Source organism: Pelophylax lessonae (genome assembly GCF_965119305.1).
Source record: "Pelophylax lessonae genome assembly, chromosome: 7".
Classification (NCBI taxonomy): domain Eukaryota; kingdom Metazoa; phylum Chordata; class Amphibia; order Anura; family Ranidae; genus Pelophylax; species Pelophylax lessonae.
Window position 1 is genome coordinate 49,197,804 of NC_138774.1, and position 13,631 is coordinate 49,211,434.

At 42.4% G+C, this 13,631-nt stretch overlaps 1 protein-coding gene across 1 annotated transcript in view; it reads right to left on the bottom strand.

The window, feature by feature from the left end:
• Window positions 1–1,821: 1,821 nt before the first annotated feature.
• Window positions 1,822–13,631, bottom strand: part of LOC309560282 (antigen-presenting glycoprotein CD1d-like) — a 73,962-nt gene continuing 62,152 nt past the window's right edge. Inside the window, exon 6 of the mRNA XM_082263882.1 lies at window positions 1,822–1,917. Coding sequence (XP_082120008.1) covers window positions 1,851–1,917 — 67 coding nt within the window. The 3' untranslated portion in view covers window positions 1,822–1,850. The remainder of the gene's footprint in view (window positions 1,918–13,631) is intronic.

Consider the following 13,631-nt stretch of genomic DNA (forward strand, 5'->3'; position numbering starts at 1 on the left):
TGTCGTAAGACTCGTCATAGGGCGCAGTTTATGGTCTAGTTTAGAAATAAAGTTGGTCGGTTGGTGATACCTCCATGCCATAAAGGGAATGGTACCATAGGAGGATAGCAAGGGGTAATAGATTGTGTACAGCTTGTATAACAGTGTAAATTTGCTGTCCCCTCAAAATAACTCAACACGCAGCCATTAATGTCTAAATCGCTGGCAACAAAAGTGAGTACACCCCTAAGTGAAAAAAGTCCAAATTGGGCGCAATTAGCCATTTTCCCTCCACTGTGTCATAGGACTCGTTAGTGTTACAAGGTCTCAGGTCTGCATGGCTGTCGTCCCAAAAGGAAGCCTCTTCTAGAGATGATGCACAAGAAAGCCCATAAACAGTTTGCTGAAGACAAGCAGACTAAGGACATGGATTACTGGAACCATGTCCTGTGGTCTGATGAGACCAAAATAAACCTATTCGGTTCAGATGGTGTCAAGCATGTGTGGTGGCAACCAAGTGAGGAGTACAAAGACAAGTGTGTCTTGCCTACAGCATGGTGATGGGAGTGTCATGGTCTGGGGCTGCATGAGTACTGCCAGTACTGGGGAGCTACACTTCATTGAGGGAACTATGAATGCCCACATGTACTGTGACATACTGAAGCAGAGCATGATCCCCTACCTTCGGAGACTGGGCCACAGGGCAGTATTCCAACATGAAAACAACCTCAAACACACCTCCAAGACGACCACTGCCTTGCTAAAGAAGCTGAGGGTAAAGGTGATGGACTGGCCAAGCATGTCTCTCCAGACCTAAATCCTATTGAGCATCTGTGGGGCATCCTCAAATGGAAGGTGGAGGAGCGCAAGAACTCTAACATCCACCAGCTCCATGATGTCGTCATGGTCGAGTGGAAAAGGACTCAAGTGGCAACCTGTGAAACCCTGGTGAACTCCATGCCCAAGAGGGTTAAGACAGTGCTGGGAAATAATGGTGGCCACACAAAATATTGACACTTTGAGCCCAATTTGGACATCTTCACTTAAGGGTGTACTCACTTTTGTTGCCATGGGTTTAGACATTAATGGCTGTGTTTTGAGTTATTTTGAGGGGACAGCAAATTTACACTGTTATACAAGCTGTACACTCACTACTTTACATTGTAGCAAAGTATCATTTCTTCAGTGTTGTCACATGAAAAGTTATAATAAAATATTTACAAAAATGTGAGGGGTGTACTCACTTTTGTGAGATACTGTGTGTATATATATATATATATATATATATATATATATATATACATACTGTATATACAGTATCTCACAAAAGTGAGTACACCCCTCACATTTTTGTAAATATTTTATTATATCTTTTCATCTTTTTCAGCCTACCAATGGCGCCACTGATGTATCGCAGCTAATCAGGAGGAAGAGTCCCAGAACGGCCGAGGGACTCATGAACATCGCTGGACAGAAAGGGGGCACAGGTAAGTATTGGGGGGTGCTGGGGAGGGCTGCTGCACACAGAAAGTTTTTGATCTTCGTGCATAGAATGCATTAGGATAAAAAAACCTTCCTGACTTTACAACTCTAAGTCCTCAATGTACATAGTTCCCATTCTTGGAGTATCCCGCCACTACCTTCATCCCTACCCAAAAATAAAAACAACACTCCCTAGACTGTTTTTTGAAGAAGAAAGAATGAGCTTGTTGCGTGACTGGCTGAAGTTGAGAAGTTCTGGACAAGTAATTTCTACGGGAGAAGCACTACACATTTTTATACAATGCTTATTTCATACATTAACTTTTGGTAGAGGTATAAGTTGTGATGAAATTATGTATTGTTCTTGTTTATTGCCCGGCAACAGTTCACTAATTTTTCTCATCTCTTCTCCAGGAGAGTCGGTCCATAGTCAGTCCGGTGATGGATCTGTATCTTCTGTTTAATTTGAAAAACAACCTTGGTTAGTACCTGTCATTTTGCAGTTAGAGGAATCTTTATATCTTTTACAAAACAAACACATCACAGTGGTGCTCGAGTAACTAAAAAGCAAATACTGGATCCACTTTTCTATAAACTGATTGTAAAATAGTATGTGTAATGATCAGAGATGGGGGACTTGAGTCACATGACTTGACTTAAGTCAGACTTAAGTCACCAGTTTGAGGACTTGAGTCTTGCTTGACTAAAATTAATAATAGACTCGACTTGACTTTGACTTGGTATTCATGACTTGAGAATTTACTTTGACTTGAGACATATGACTCGAAATGACTTTACTTTTTTAAGTTATTAAATATTTGCATTTTTTCAAGATGTGTTAAACCAAAATTAATGTGCCTGTTATGTTTCTGACACCTCAGTGTGTTCTGATTTTTAGGACACTGGCTGTTTAACAATGGAAATACTTAAAGCGGAGTTCCACCCATTTTAATAAGTTTAGATGTACGTAATCCCCTTTAAAAATGCTTTTACCAATGTAAACTATTTTTTTTTTTTTGCAAGGAAATACCTTTTTTTCTTCTTTATTCATCTGCACTTCCGGGTCCGGTCGCCTATAGGCGATTACGATGTATCCCAGCAGGCCTTGTGAATCGCCTAGTGACAAAATCTTGTATTATTACACCGGCACCAGCTGTACTCAGGAATGTATTGCTTGGAGTCCGCGCTCCGCCCCTCCTCCTCTCAGTGAGCTCTACGGAATGTAATGCTTTCAGTCAACGTTCACTGAGAGGAGGCAGGGCGGAGCCCGGTCTCCAAGCAATATATCCCTGAGTACAGCTGGTGCTGGTGTAATAATGTGAGATTTCGTCACTAGGCTATTTGCAAGGGCTGCTGGGATACATCCCAGCAGCCTTTGTGAATCGCCTAGTGACGTAATCAGCTATAGGTGGCCGGACCCGGGAGTGCGGATGAATAAAGAAGAAAAAAAGGTATTTCCTTGCAAAAAAAAATTGTTTACATTGTAAAAGCATTTTTAAAGGGGATTACGTACATCTAAACTTATTAAAATGGGTGGAACTCTGCTTTAACATATTTTTAGTGACGAAGGATTTTGAGCTGTTTGGGCATTCAAAGTGTTTCTTTAATATGCCAAGAAAAAAGCACTAAGCAGTTTTGTTAATGTTGAAAATAAAACAAAACCTTTCCTGACCACTGACTTTTAACTGATTTAAAGGTTAAAATTGGGGTAGATCAGTATTTTGACTTGATTTGTGACTTGAAAAAAATAAATGACTTGACTTGACTTGTTTGACTTCTAGCAGGGACTCGACTTGACTTGCTTGCTTTTCGCCACATTAACTTGGGACTTGCTTGAGACTTGAAGGTTAAGACTTGAGACTTGCTTGTGACTTTCACATGTGTGACATACTCCCATGTCTGGTAATGCATGATGACTAAATATGTTGAAATCTACCTGGCTTGCTTAGTGAACTAGTAAATACCAGTAGGTTGTAAAGGGTCTCATTTTCTTCAGTTCAAATGAGTGTGAGGAACATACCCCAGCATTTCTATTAACTCTTAGGTACCTTAATCCAAGCACTACAGTGTCATGTAATGCATCAACAGATGCTGATTATTCAAGAAAAAGATTGCATAGCTTCCAACTGTCCCTGATTTCGAGGAACTGTCCCTGATTTGGAAAAAAGTCCCTCTGTCCCTCTTCCTTCTTCATTTGTCCTTCATTTTGGTCTGATCTACATAGTTGTATATAAAATGCACTACCTACTTATCTATCAAAAAGTGTTTCCCAGTGCCAAACCTTTTATCCAATTCTAAATTGCTGCATTTGTAAATTCCAAAAGCCAGTATAAGGGAAAAGTAATGATTAAAAAAACATTTGTGGGATTTACCATTCATTCTTTTTGTACAATTCTCTCTTAAGGGGGCGTGACAGGGGGTGTGGCCTATGCCTACATACTTTTGCTTATAGGTGTCTCGCATTCCCATCTCAGAATGTTGGAGAGTATGTGATTGTATGTGTAAAAGTTTGTACCACAAAGTTGAAGCTGCATGGCTGAAGTTGTGAACTGTTGTCAAAATGCCAGAGTAGCGATGATACAGTATGTGGGTGATAAATGGTGTAGAATGCTCCCACCCCTCTTTAGGGAAGGTTGTTCCAGTAGTAGGATGTAAATGTCCCCTTTAACCACTACTTGCAAACCAGTTGTCTTCTCTGCCCACATTGTGCACTTCACTGCCCTGTAAAGAATGTGACTTTAACCACTTCAGCCCTGGAAGGGTTACCCCCCTTCATGACCAGGTAATTTTTTGCGATACGACACTGCATTACTTTAACTGAAAATTGCATGGTCGTGCAACGCTGTACCCAAATAAAATGTATGTCCTTTTTTCCCCACAAATAAAGCCTTTTTATTTTGGTAGTATTTTATCATTCCTATATTTTTTGCGCTATAAACAAATAATTTTGAACAAAAAAAAAATTTTTTTTTACTGTATGCTATAAAACATACCCAATAAACATTGTAAAAAGTCAAATGTATTCATTAATTTATGCCAGTATGTATTCTGCTACATATTTTTGGTAAAAAAAATCACAATAGGTGTATATTGATTGGTTTGTGCAAAAGTTATAGCGTCTACAAACTATGGTATGTTTTATATGGAATTTTTATTTGTTTATTTATTTTTTACTAGTAATGGCGAAGATCACCAATTTTTAGCGGGACTGCAACATTGCAGTGCACAAATTGGACACCTAACTGACACTTTTGATGCTTTTTTGGGGTTCAGTGACACTAATACAGTGATCAGTGCTTAAAAAAATGCACTGTCACTGTACTAATGACTCTGGCAGGGAAGAGGGTTAACATCAGCGGCGATCAAAGGGTTAAGTGTGCTCCTAGGGAGTGCTTTCTAACTGTGTGGGGGTGGCTTAACTGGAAAAAGACAGAGATCAGTGTTTCTGCAGAAACACAAGATCTCTGCTCCTACTCTCTGACATAACGGCATTCTGCCTCTCCTGTGAACGATCAGTGGGCCCTGGCAATCTTTGCATCAGCCAGAATCACTGATTGGCTCCTGCTGTGTCCAATCATAGCGGGAGCGGGTTGCCAGCAGCGCGCACACACATCCAAGACATTGTCTACAAAATCACGTATAGGTACGTGATTTTGTACTGGAGGGCAGCCCTGCCGCAATGTATCTGCATGGGATAGTCCATAAGTGGTTAAACAGGTACCAAATTCAGTTACTATGTGATGCTCAATCCCCATAAGGTGAACAGAAAATATCCTTTACCTTCCCTGAGTGAGCCAAATCCTCCTTTATTTGTGTATTACATGCTCTCCCACCCAGGCCCTCCAACTCACAGTGGGAGAGTTTAACGGCTTGCCGACCGCTCCACATACATGTATTGCGGGGTGGCAGCTCCTACATTCAGAAGCACATACCTGTACATAATTTTTAGTTCCAGGTTTTGATTGGGCACAGCTGGAGCCAATCAGCGTGTCCGGCGCCCTGATGTCCACCGGGACCCGCTGATCGTTCCTGACAGAGGCAGAATGGTGGTCTGTCTATGTAAACAAGGCAGATCACTGTGCTGTGACAAGGGAAGACACAGACCCCATGTTTCTGCTAAGCAGGAACACGGGTCTTTGTTTTCTCAGAGTACAAGCACCCCCCCCCCCACACACACACACACACAGTACAAACACTTCCTAGGGACACATTTAACCCTTTGATTGCCCCTAAAAACAATAAAAACAATAGATGGAGATTTCCTTTTTAGTTAAGAGATTCTCACCAAGGGAATCTGCAATTTTTTGCAATTTTGGGGACTTGCCTACAATTTTGGGTACCTTTGACGTACCAAATATTTGAAGAGCAAATGGATATTTCCAGCGGTAGGTTATCCCTTTAAGCTTAAGGACTTCAAGTAGAGGCCTAAGTGCTCTTCTGTTTTTGAGCGTTGAGTCCTGAAACAATTTAATAGTGTGTTCATTGAATAGAATCTGATCATTCTGCCTCACATTTTGTAGAATTTCTTCTTTGAGATTGAAACTGGTCAAACAGCAGACAATCTCCCTTGGGGGAGCCGGGTCAGGGGGCCTGGGTCTCAAGGATCTGTGTGCCCTATCAAAGTCAATGGGGGATTCAGTGGATCGATCAAGTAAACTATTAATGATGGAGCATAAGGCTGGTTTAATTTGCTCTGGGTTAACATTTTCTGGCACTCCTCTGACCCTGATGTTGTTTCGTCTGCCCTTCTTGTCCAAGTCTTCCATTTGTCTATTCATAAGTATTAAATGTTTGGCGTGTGTGGGTGTAACCTCTTCAAGTTTCCGAATGGCTTTTTCTCTCTGCCTGCCAGCCCTCCCCGCAGCAGCAACCTGATCTGTGAGTCGGGAAAGCTCGGTCTTTATGTCAGTGAGTGCGGATGAAAATGAGCGCTTGATGTCAGCAGCAATTTCCATCATGTCAGAGTAGGTAAGTGTGTGATCTCTAAAAGGATCGTTTCCTACCGTTTCCTCAGAAGCTGTATTGGAAATTTCCTCATACTCATTATCCTCCTCATGGTCTGCTGGCGGCGCCATCTTGGGGCCTAGTGAAGCCTTCCTCCCCGATGATTGATTTATTTTTTAATAAATCTGGGATGTATTTCCCCGAGTTAGCGTTCGGGGGTTATCAGCCGCTTGCTCTATGTTCCAGCCTTGGTGATTCTGCCCATTTTTAGCCGTGGGATTGCTGGATGGCTGTGGATTCACACTGTGGTGGGTAGGAAAGTGCACTGATTCAATATAGGGTGTGCTGCTACCTTAGAGTGTATGTTGTAGAATATGTAAAGAAATCAGGTGCGCTGCCCTAGTGCATATGTGCAACATACAAAATGATGCAAACAAATAAACCAAAAATGCAATAATAATGCAAAAAAATTAAAACGTATGCAATTCGTGTAAAACAAAAAATGTCCAGAGGTGACTAGTGATACACCAATGTGCAATAAACGTCCATGTTATAAGTCCATAAATAAAGTGCAAAAAATGGTGACAAAAACTTCCAGCTTGGAGAAAGGTGAACTGTGATTGGAAGGTACAAAGTCCCACCACCAGCTTGGCCTCTTACCAGAAGTTAAACGTTAAGGGCAAATATGAATATGACCGCTCCAAAGGTCATGCAGCCAGGTAGAAAAGTTCCCAGAAATACAGAAGGCACTCTGACACACTCGTGCTCCCTAGACTCTTACCGGACAAAAGCCAAACAAGAAGCCTGGTTCTATGTTGATGAGTGGTCCTGCCGGGGGTTACTGGACTCTAGGATGGCTGATGTAGTTGCTTGTGTCCAAGAGGAACAGACCCAGTCAGAAAGCCTGACGAAAGAAGATCCTGCCAAAGGTGACTAGACTCTGATTGGCTGCTGTAACTCCTTAGTCTGGTTGACCTCAATAATAGGGGACACAACAGAGGGGACCGCAATAGTGCATTACCAACAGTAGATATTTATTAAAAAAAAATGGTTGCACTTACAGTTGTGAAGACAATAATAGCGAGTTCCCTCACGGAGGAGCTGTATGGCGGGGTTCGCCTGCAGTGCGGACCGCTGCCTGGTCTAGATGTGATGACGCGGCGCCTCCTCTCTGACGCGTTTCTCCCGATAGGGCATCCACTTAGATAGGAGGTAGGTTCACACTGCTTACTCCGGAGCTCTGCTCTCAAGCGTCCATACCTCGTGTGTGCCAAGCCACACCCCCTGACCTACCAAATATTGCTCTCCTGGATTGGCCTGTGAATCCTCTGACTATAGGTCTACTCTTCACCACACAATGGCAACATCATTCTAAGAAGAAGATGCTCCTTTTTATAGTTATAGCTTATGCCTGATGCCTTTCAGATGCAGAGGATACCCTATTTAGAACACTTCTGTGTTTTTTTTTTATATAGATGTAGCACCCTCCTAGATAGATGCTAGGTAGGTAAAGCCTAGTTGCTCCTTATGCTTATCAGGGGAGCCTGATTGTTAGTTAGGGCTGCTCATGTGTTCCATGCGTGATTCATGTGGGCTGAGGGAGTGTCCCCACTGTATCCAATGTAGAGGCACGTTGGACAGTGGAGGAAACCCAGCCAATGACACACAGGCTTAGATACGGTTCCATGGGTTTGGCACAGGAAGTGGTGCATTGTGCGATAGGGTATAAAAGCCAGGAGCACATGAGGCAAGAGGTCTTTGGGCAGGAAACCAGCTACCGGAAGGAGGGTGATGGCCATCTCTCCCTCTTTAGCTATGGATGGTGGTTACAGTCAGTCAGCCTGGTGAACCAGAGAGCGTGGCTGAAGCCAGAGGTCCTTGAGATGCTGACTGAAGGAGTTGGGGCTGAAGTAAATCTAGAAAAACAGTGTCCATGAGTACAGAGGAACGTGCCCAGGGGTCTGCCCGGGAAGGGGACCACTCCGGAGTGTAGAGTCAGTGGACGGGTGTCAACATAGAGAGAGAGAGTGAAAGGGGGTGCCAAGTTTAAATTACTTTGACAAAAACACATTAACCAAACACCCTCCTTTATGACAACATGGAACAAAGAGATGGATTGTGAGATTACTTCTGAAGAATGGCATAAATCCTTTACGTTTACCCATAAATCATTCATTTCCAGTTATGCACAGGAAAATAACTATGAAGTCCTCATCAGATGGTACAGGGACACTGTCTCTTTACATTTTATTTTTCCTTCCGTATCTGATGTATGTTGGCAATGCCACGGTGCTAGAGGTACCTATTGTATATCCACATACTGTGGGAATGAATGCAGTAAGATCCTTCCCTTCTGGCATTTAATTTTCAACATCTACTATGAACTATATGGTGAATCGATATCTCCATCACCTAAAATCGCTCTATTATCTATTTTCCTGTAGTCTCCCTCAAAAAAATTATTTTTTCAATATTTTCTTTCTGATGGGAGGAAATTGATACCTTCCTATTGGAAAATGACAAAATGGGTTAACCTAGTGAATGACGAGGAATTACTGGCTTTCAATATTGATACTAGATCTACATTGGAGAATGGACAATATGGATTCTTTTTTCTGCATCAGATACATTGAAGAATAGACTTTAAATGACCTCTTTTTGTGATTTTTGTTTCTTTTTTGGCTTGTTCCACTAGCTCTACAATTGAGCTTTGGCTATTGTGGCTAGATGTTCGACCATTGTTGATCAGTTTATATGATTTTTTGCCATGGTTTTTCTTTTTTTACATTAGATTCTGTGACAGGAAGTCAGATAAATCTGTGGATGTAGTCACAGACAGGAGATACATTTCCACCTGGTTTGGAAAGATCACCAATTACTATAGGGTGTGGGCTGCAGAGATAGCCAGCAGGAAGTTGAAAACCATTCAGCTGTTCAGAATGAGGAAATTAAGGCCTCTATAATTTGTCCAAAGGAAGTCTAAGGATTGCTGCCTCCTGCCGCTGTGTGGGCATGGGGAGAGGAGGACAGTCAGATGTGTGCCCCCTGAAAGCTGTGTGAGCATGGGGAAGACCTCCTGAAGCGATGTGAAGCTGAGGAGGGTAACAAGTGTGAAGACTACTCAAGGTGAGGTCTTGGACTATTTTTATGTGGAAAGAAATAAATGCACTGTGTTCTATGTGAAGAGAAAAGCAAAGGGACCTGTTCAATGTGAAGAGGAAAAGGGACATGATCAATGGACATTTGTTGTGTGAAGAAAAAACATGGACTATTGAGTGTCTGCTGTAGGATCAGCAAAGTTTGCCCAACAGTAGGTTGGAGACAGACTCTCTAGGTAGGTTCCGGTATGTGAGAAGGTAGCCGCCCACAGTGACAAGGATTTATTTTATTTATGTTTATTTTGAATTATGCTGTTTTTGGAGCTTGCACTTGTGTGAAGAAAATTGCAAGAATAAAACCTTACACTGTTGTTTTCAACCACTTCTCGGCTATCTCCCTGTGTAACGAACCCCCCCAAGGGGTCATCCACGCCCGCCACCGAGCTAATCTCCCACAATTCCCAGACCCTGACCTTTCTATTGCTATATTTTTCTTTACCTCTATTTTTTTTAACGTATTGCTTTAACAAGCAGGGCCCTCTGATTCCTCCTGTATTGAATAGTATTGTAACTTTACTGTCTGCCCCTAAGTTGTAAAGTGCTATGCAAACTGTTGGCTTTATATAAATCCTGTATAATTATCAAAAATAATATTATCTAGTTAGTCTATATTTTTTTCCTCCATTTACTTTTTCTTTTCTTTCTTCCAAGAGTTTATTTTCTAGTGCTGCTTTCATCACAATGTTTCCCCTTACTAGAGGTCATTAATGATAGCTCTCAGTTTCAATGCCTTCGAAATCTCAATAATGTGACTTGGTTATGCAGGTTCCGTTTTTTTACTGTTTTTAATTGTAGCACCCTTTAGTGTAGAGTGCTAGAAGTGTTAGGGTTTTTGATAGTGTAGGTAAAATAGTTGGGCTTAGCTGGCAAACCTGGGTTTATTCTGGGTCAGGGTTTGAGTGACTCAGGGAGGCTGGAATGACTCATCAGGCAGCACCTTTGGTACCTCCCCCTATTTGCTGGAACTTTCTAGAGGTTTCCACAAGAATGGGAGGGAGGTTAGGAGGAGCTGCCTGGAGTATTCATGAGGGCACTGACCAATCCCCAACAGATGGTTTGGCAGGGGGCAGGCCACCTCAAATACTCAGGGTCAGCCCAGCAGGGTAGGAGAGTTTGGGTGGAAGCTGGCGAAGGAGTGCTACGAAGGCTGCCAGGGGCCCTTGAGGGTAGCCCCCTAGTATGGTGTGGGGTGACCTTGGGCCTGGGGTTTAGGTGAAGGTGGGATCCTCTGACAACACAAGGAGGAGTCCTATCCACTGGCACAGGAGCAGGTTTAAGGACAGCAGGAGCCAGCAAGCACATCCATGAGATCTCCAGGGAAAAGACAACCGGGTGGCTGGTGAGTCAGAAAGTCAGGGAGGACTGAGAGGCAGCATGAGAGGACTGGGGAGTGCAGTCTGTGATGGTTGCAGAGTCAGTCTGGAAGGACTGTGGAAGATTAGCTGGGAGGACTAGTGAAAGGGGCAGCTTCAGCCAAGTGGGCAGGCAGTGTCTGAAAAGGTGGTGCTGAGATCAGTAGCCACAAGAGGACAGCTGGACACTGGGACTTTGTTACACAACCAAAGGGGCCTGCAAGCCTTGCCTATAATTTGCTTTATCTGACTGAGCCTTTTTGTCAGATCACCTAACTGTGTTCCAGCAAGCAAGTGTTCTGCAAGCAAGATATGTGCTAGCGGGCAGAGGAGTGTATATAGCTGTATATAGGAGAAGTATCCCCGAAGAAGTTTGCTGAAGTTTTGAAGTCAAGTGGGCATCCCATAATACCCCTAATCCCATCCAAGTTCAATACACCTAATAAAATAAAAGAGTTGCTGGATTGTTTCTTGAATCAAGTGTTCTGTGGAAATTGTAGTGTGCCTGGCTGGGCAGGTTTGGGGATCCCGTTTCACCAGCAGTTCCTGCGGGGGTAGCGCTACATAACTATGTTCCTTTTGTTTTAGCTTATATTGCACTGACATTTAATGGCATTTCTTATACTCCTTTTTACTTAAAAATTACAATAAAAATATAGTCAACAATTATCCAGACTCTGGCTGCCCGTGTATCAGTCGCCCCCCTGCGGCCCTCACCAGTTTTGCAATGTGGCACACAAGCATATCAATCAATACCAATTATCTCTACACTTTTCTGAGGAAGCTAATGAAGAAATGCACAAAATATGCATTTTCCCTACAACTGAAATGGTAACTTCACTTTTGTGGGGAAAAAAATCGCAAATGAATAAAAAATAATATAGCGTATAGAATTGCAACACAAATCATATTGTAATTGAATGTTATTATAAATGATCTTTCCTTTTCAATCTGTAGCCGCTGTAATTTTCTGAAAATGCAATACAATATGGCCACCTGGAGTGGTTCTGTACACAGAATGTATACTGAACAGACCCCGGAAACAAAATTTCCTGCTTGTGTGATTGGCTCACCAATTTTCCCAGAAGTCTGCCTGAGTTACAAGCCAGATTTCAGACATCCCCTGCAACAATAATGTCATTTTTGGTGAGATACTCCTAATAGGAAATCCTGTCTAACAGGATGCAGGCCCAGCAGATTTCCTCATTAGTTCTCTGCAGCTGCACAGCTGATTGATAATTATGAAACCACCCCCATTAGACTCACTCAGCACAGAGGAACAAGCAATGAGTTCTTCAAAATAAAAAAAAGATAGGAATCTGCAACAAAGTTGTTATAATCCCTGCAATGTACAAACCTAAATCTAAAAAAAGTTGGGACACTGTACAAATTGTGAGTAAAAAAGGAATGGACTAATTTACAAATCTCATAAATTTGTATTTTATTCACAATATGATATAGATAACATATCAAATGTTGGAAGTGAGGCATTTTGAAATGTCATGCCAAATATTGGCTCATTTTGGATTTCATGAGCGCTACACATTCCAAAAAAGTTGGGACAGGTAGCAATAAGAGGCCGGAAAAGTTAAATGTACATATAAGGAACAGCTGGAGGACCAATTTGAAACTTATTAGGTCAATTGGCAACATGATTGGGTATAAAAAGAGCCTCTCAGAGTGGCAGTGTCTCTCAAAAGTCAAGCTGGGCAGAGGATCACCAATTCCCCCAATGCTGCGGTGAAAAATAGTGGAGCAATATTTGAAAGAGTTTGGAGTTATCATCATCTACAGGACATAATATCATCCAAAGATTCAGAGAATCTGGAACAAAATCTGTGCGTAAGGGTCAAGGTCGGAAAACCATATTGGATGCCCGTGATCTTCGGGCCCTTAGACGGCACTGCATCACATACAGGAATGCTACTGTAATGGAAATCACAACATGGGCTCAGGAATACTTCCAGAAAACATTGTCGGTGAACACAATCCACCGTGCCATTCGCCGTTGCCATCTAAAACTCAATAGGCCAAAAAAGAAGCCATATCTAAACATGATCCAGTAGCACAGGCGTTTTCTCTGGGCCAAGGCTCATTTAAAATGGTCTGTGGCAAAGTGGAAAACTGTTCTGTGGTCAGACTAATCAAAATGTAAAGTTCTTTTTGGAAGACTGGGACGCCATGCCATCTAGACTAAAGAGGACAAAGACAACCCAAGTTGTTATCAGCGCTCAGTTCAGAAGCCTGCATCTCTGATGGTATGGGGTTGCATGAGTGCATGTGGCATGGGCAGCTTACACATCTGGAAAGGCACCATCATTGCTGAAAGGTATATCCAAGTTCTAGAACAACATATGCTCCCATCCAGCTCCCATCATCTCTTTCAGGGAAGACCTTGCATTTTCCAGCATGACAATGCCAGACCACATACTGTATCAATTACAACATCATGGCTGCATAGAAGAAGGATCTGGGTACTGAAATGGCCAGCCTGCAGTCCAGATCTTTCACCCATAGAAAACATTTGGCGCATCATAAAGAGGAAGATGTGACAAAGAAGACCTAAGACAGTTGAGCAACTGGAAGCCTGTATTAGACAAGAATGGGACAAAATTCCTATTCCTAAACTTGAGTGACTTGTCTCCTCAGTCCCCAGATGTTTGCAGACTGTTATAAAAAGAAGAGGGGATGCCACACAGTGGTAAACATGGCCTTG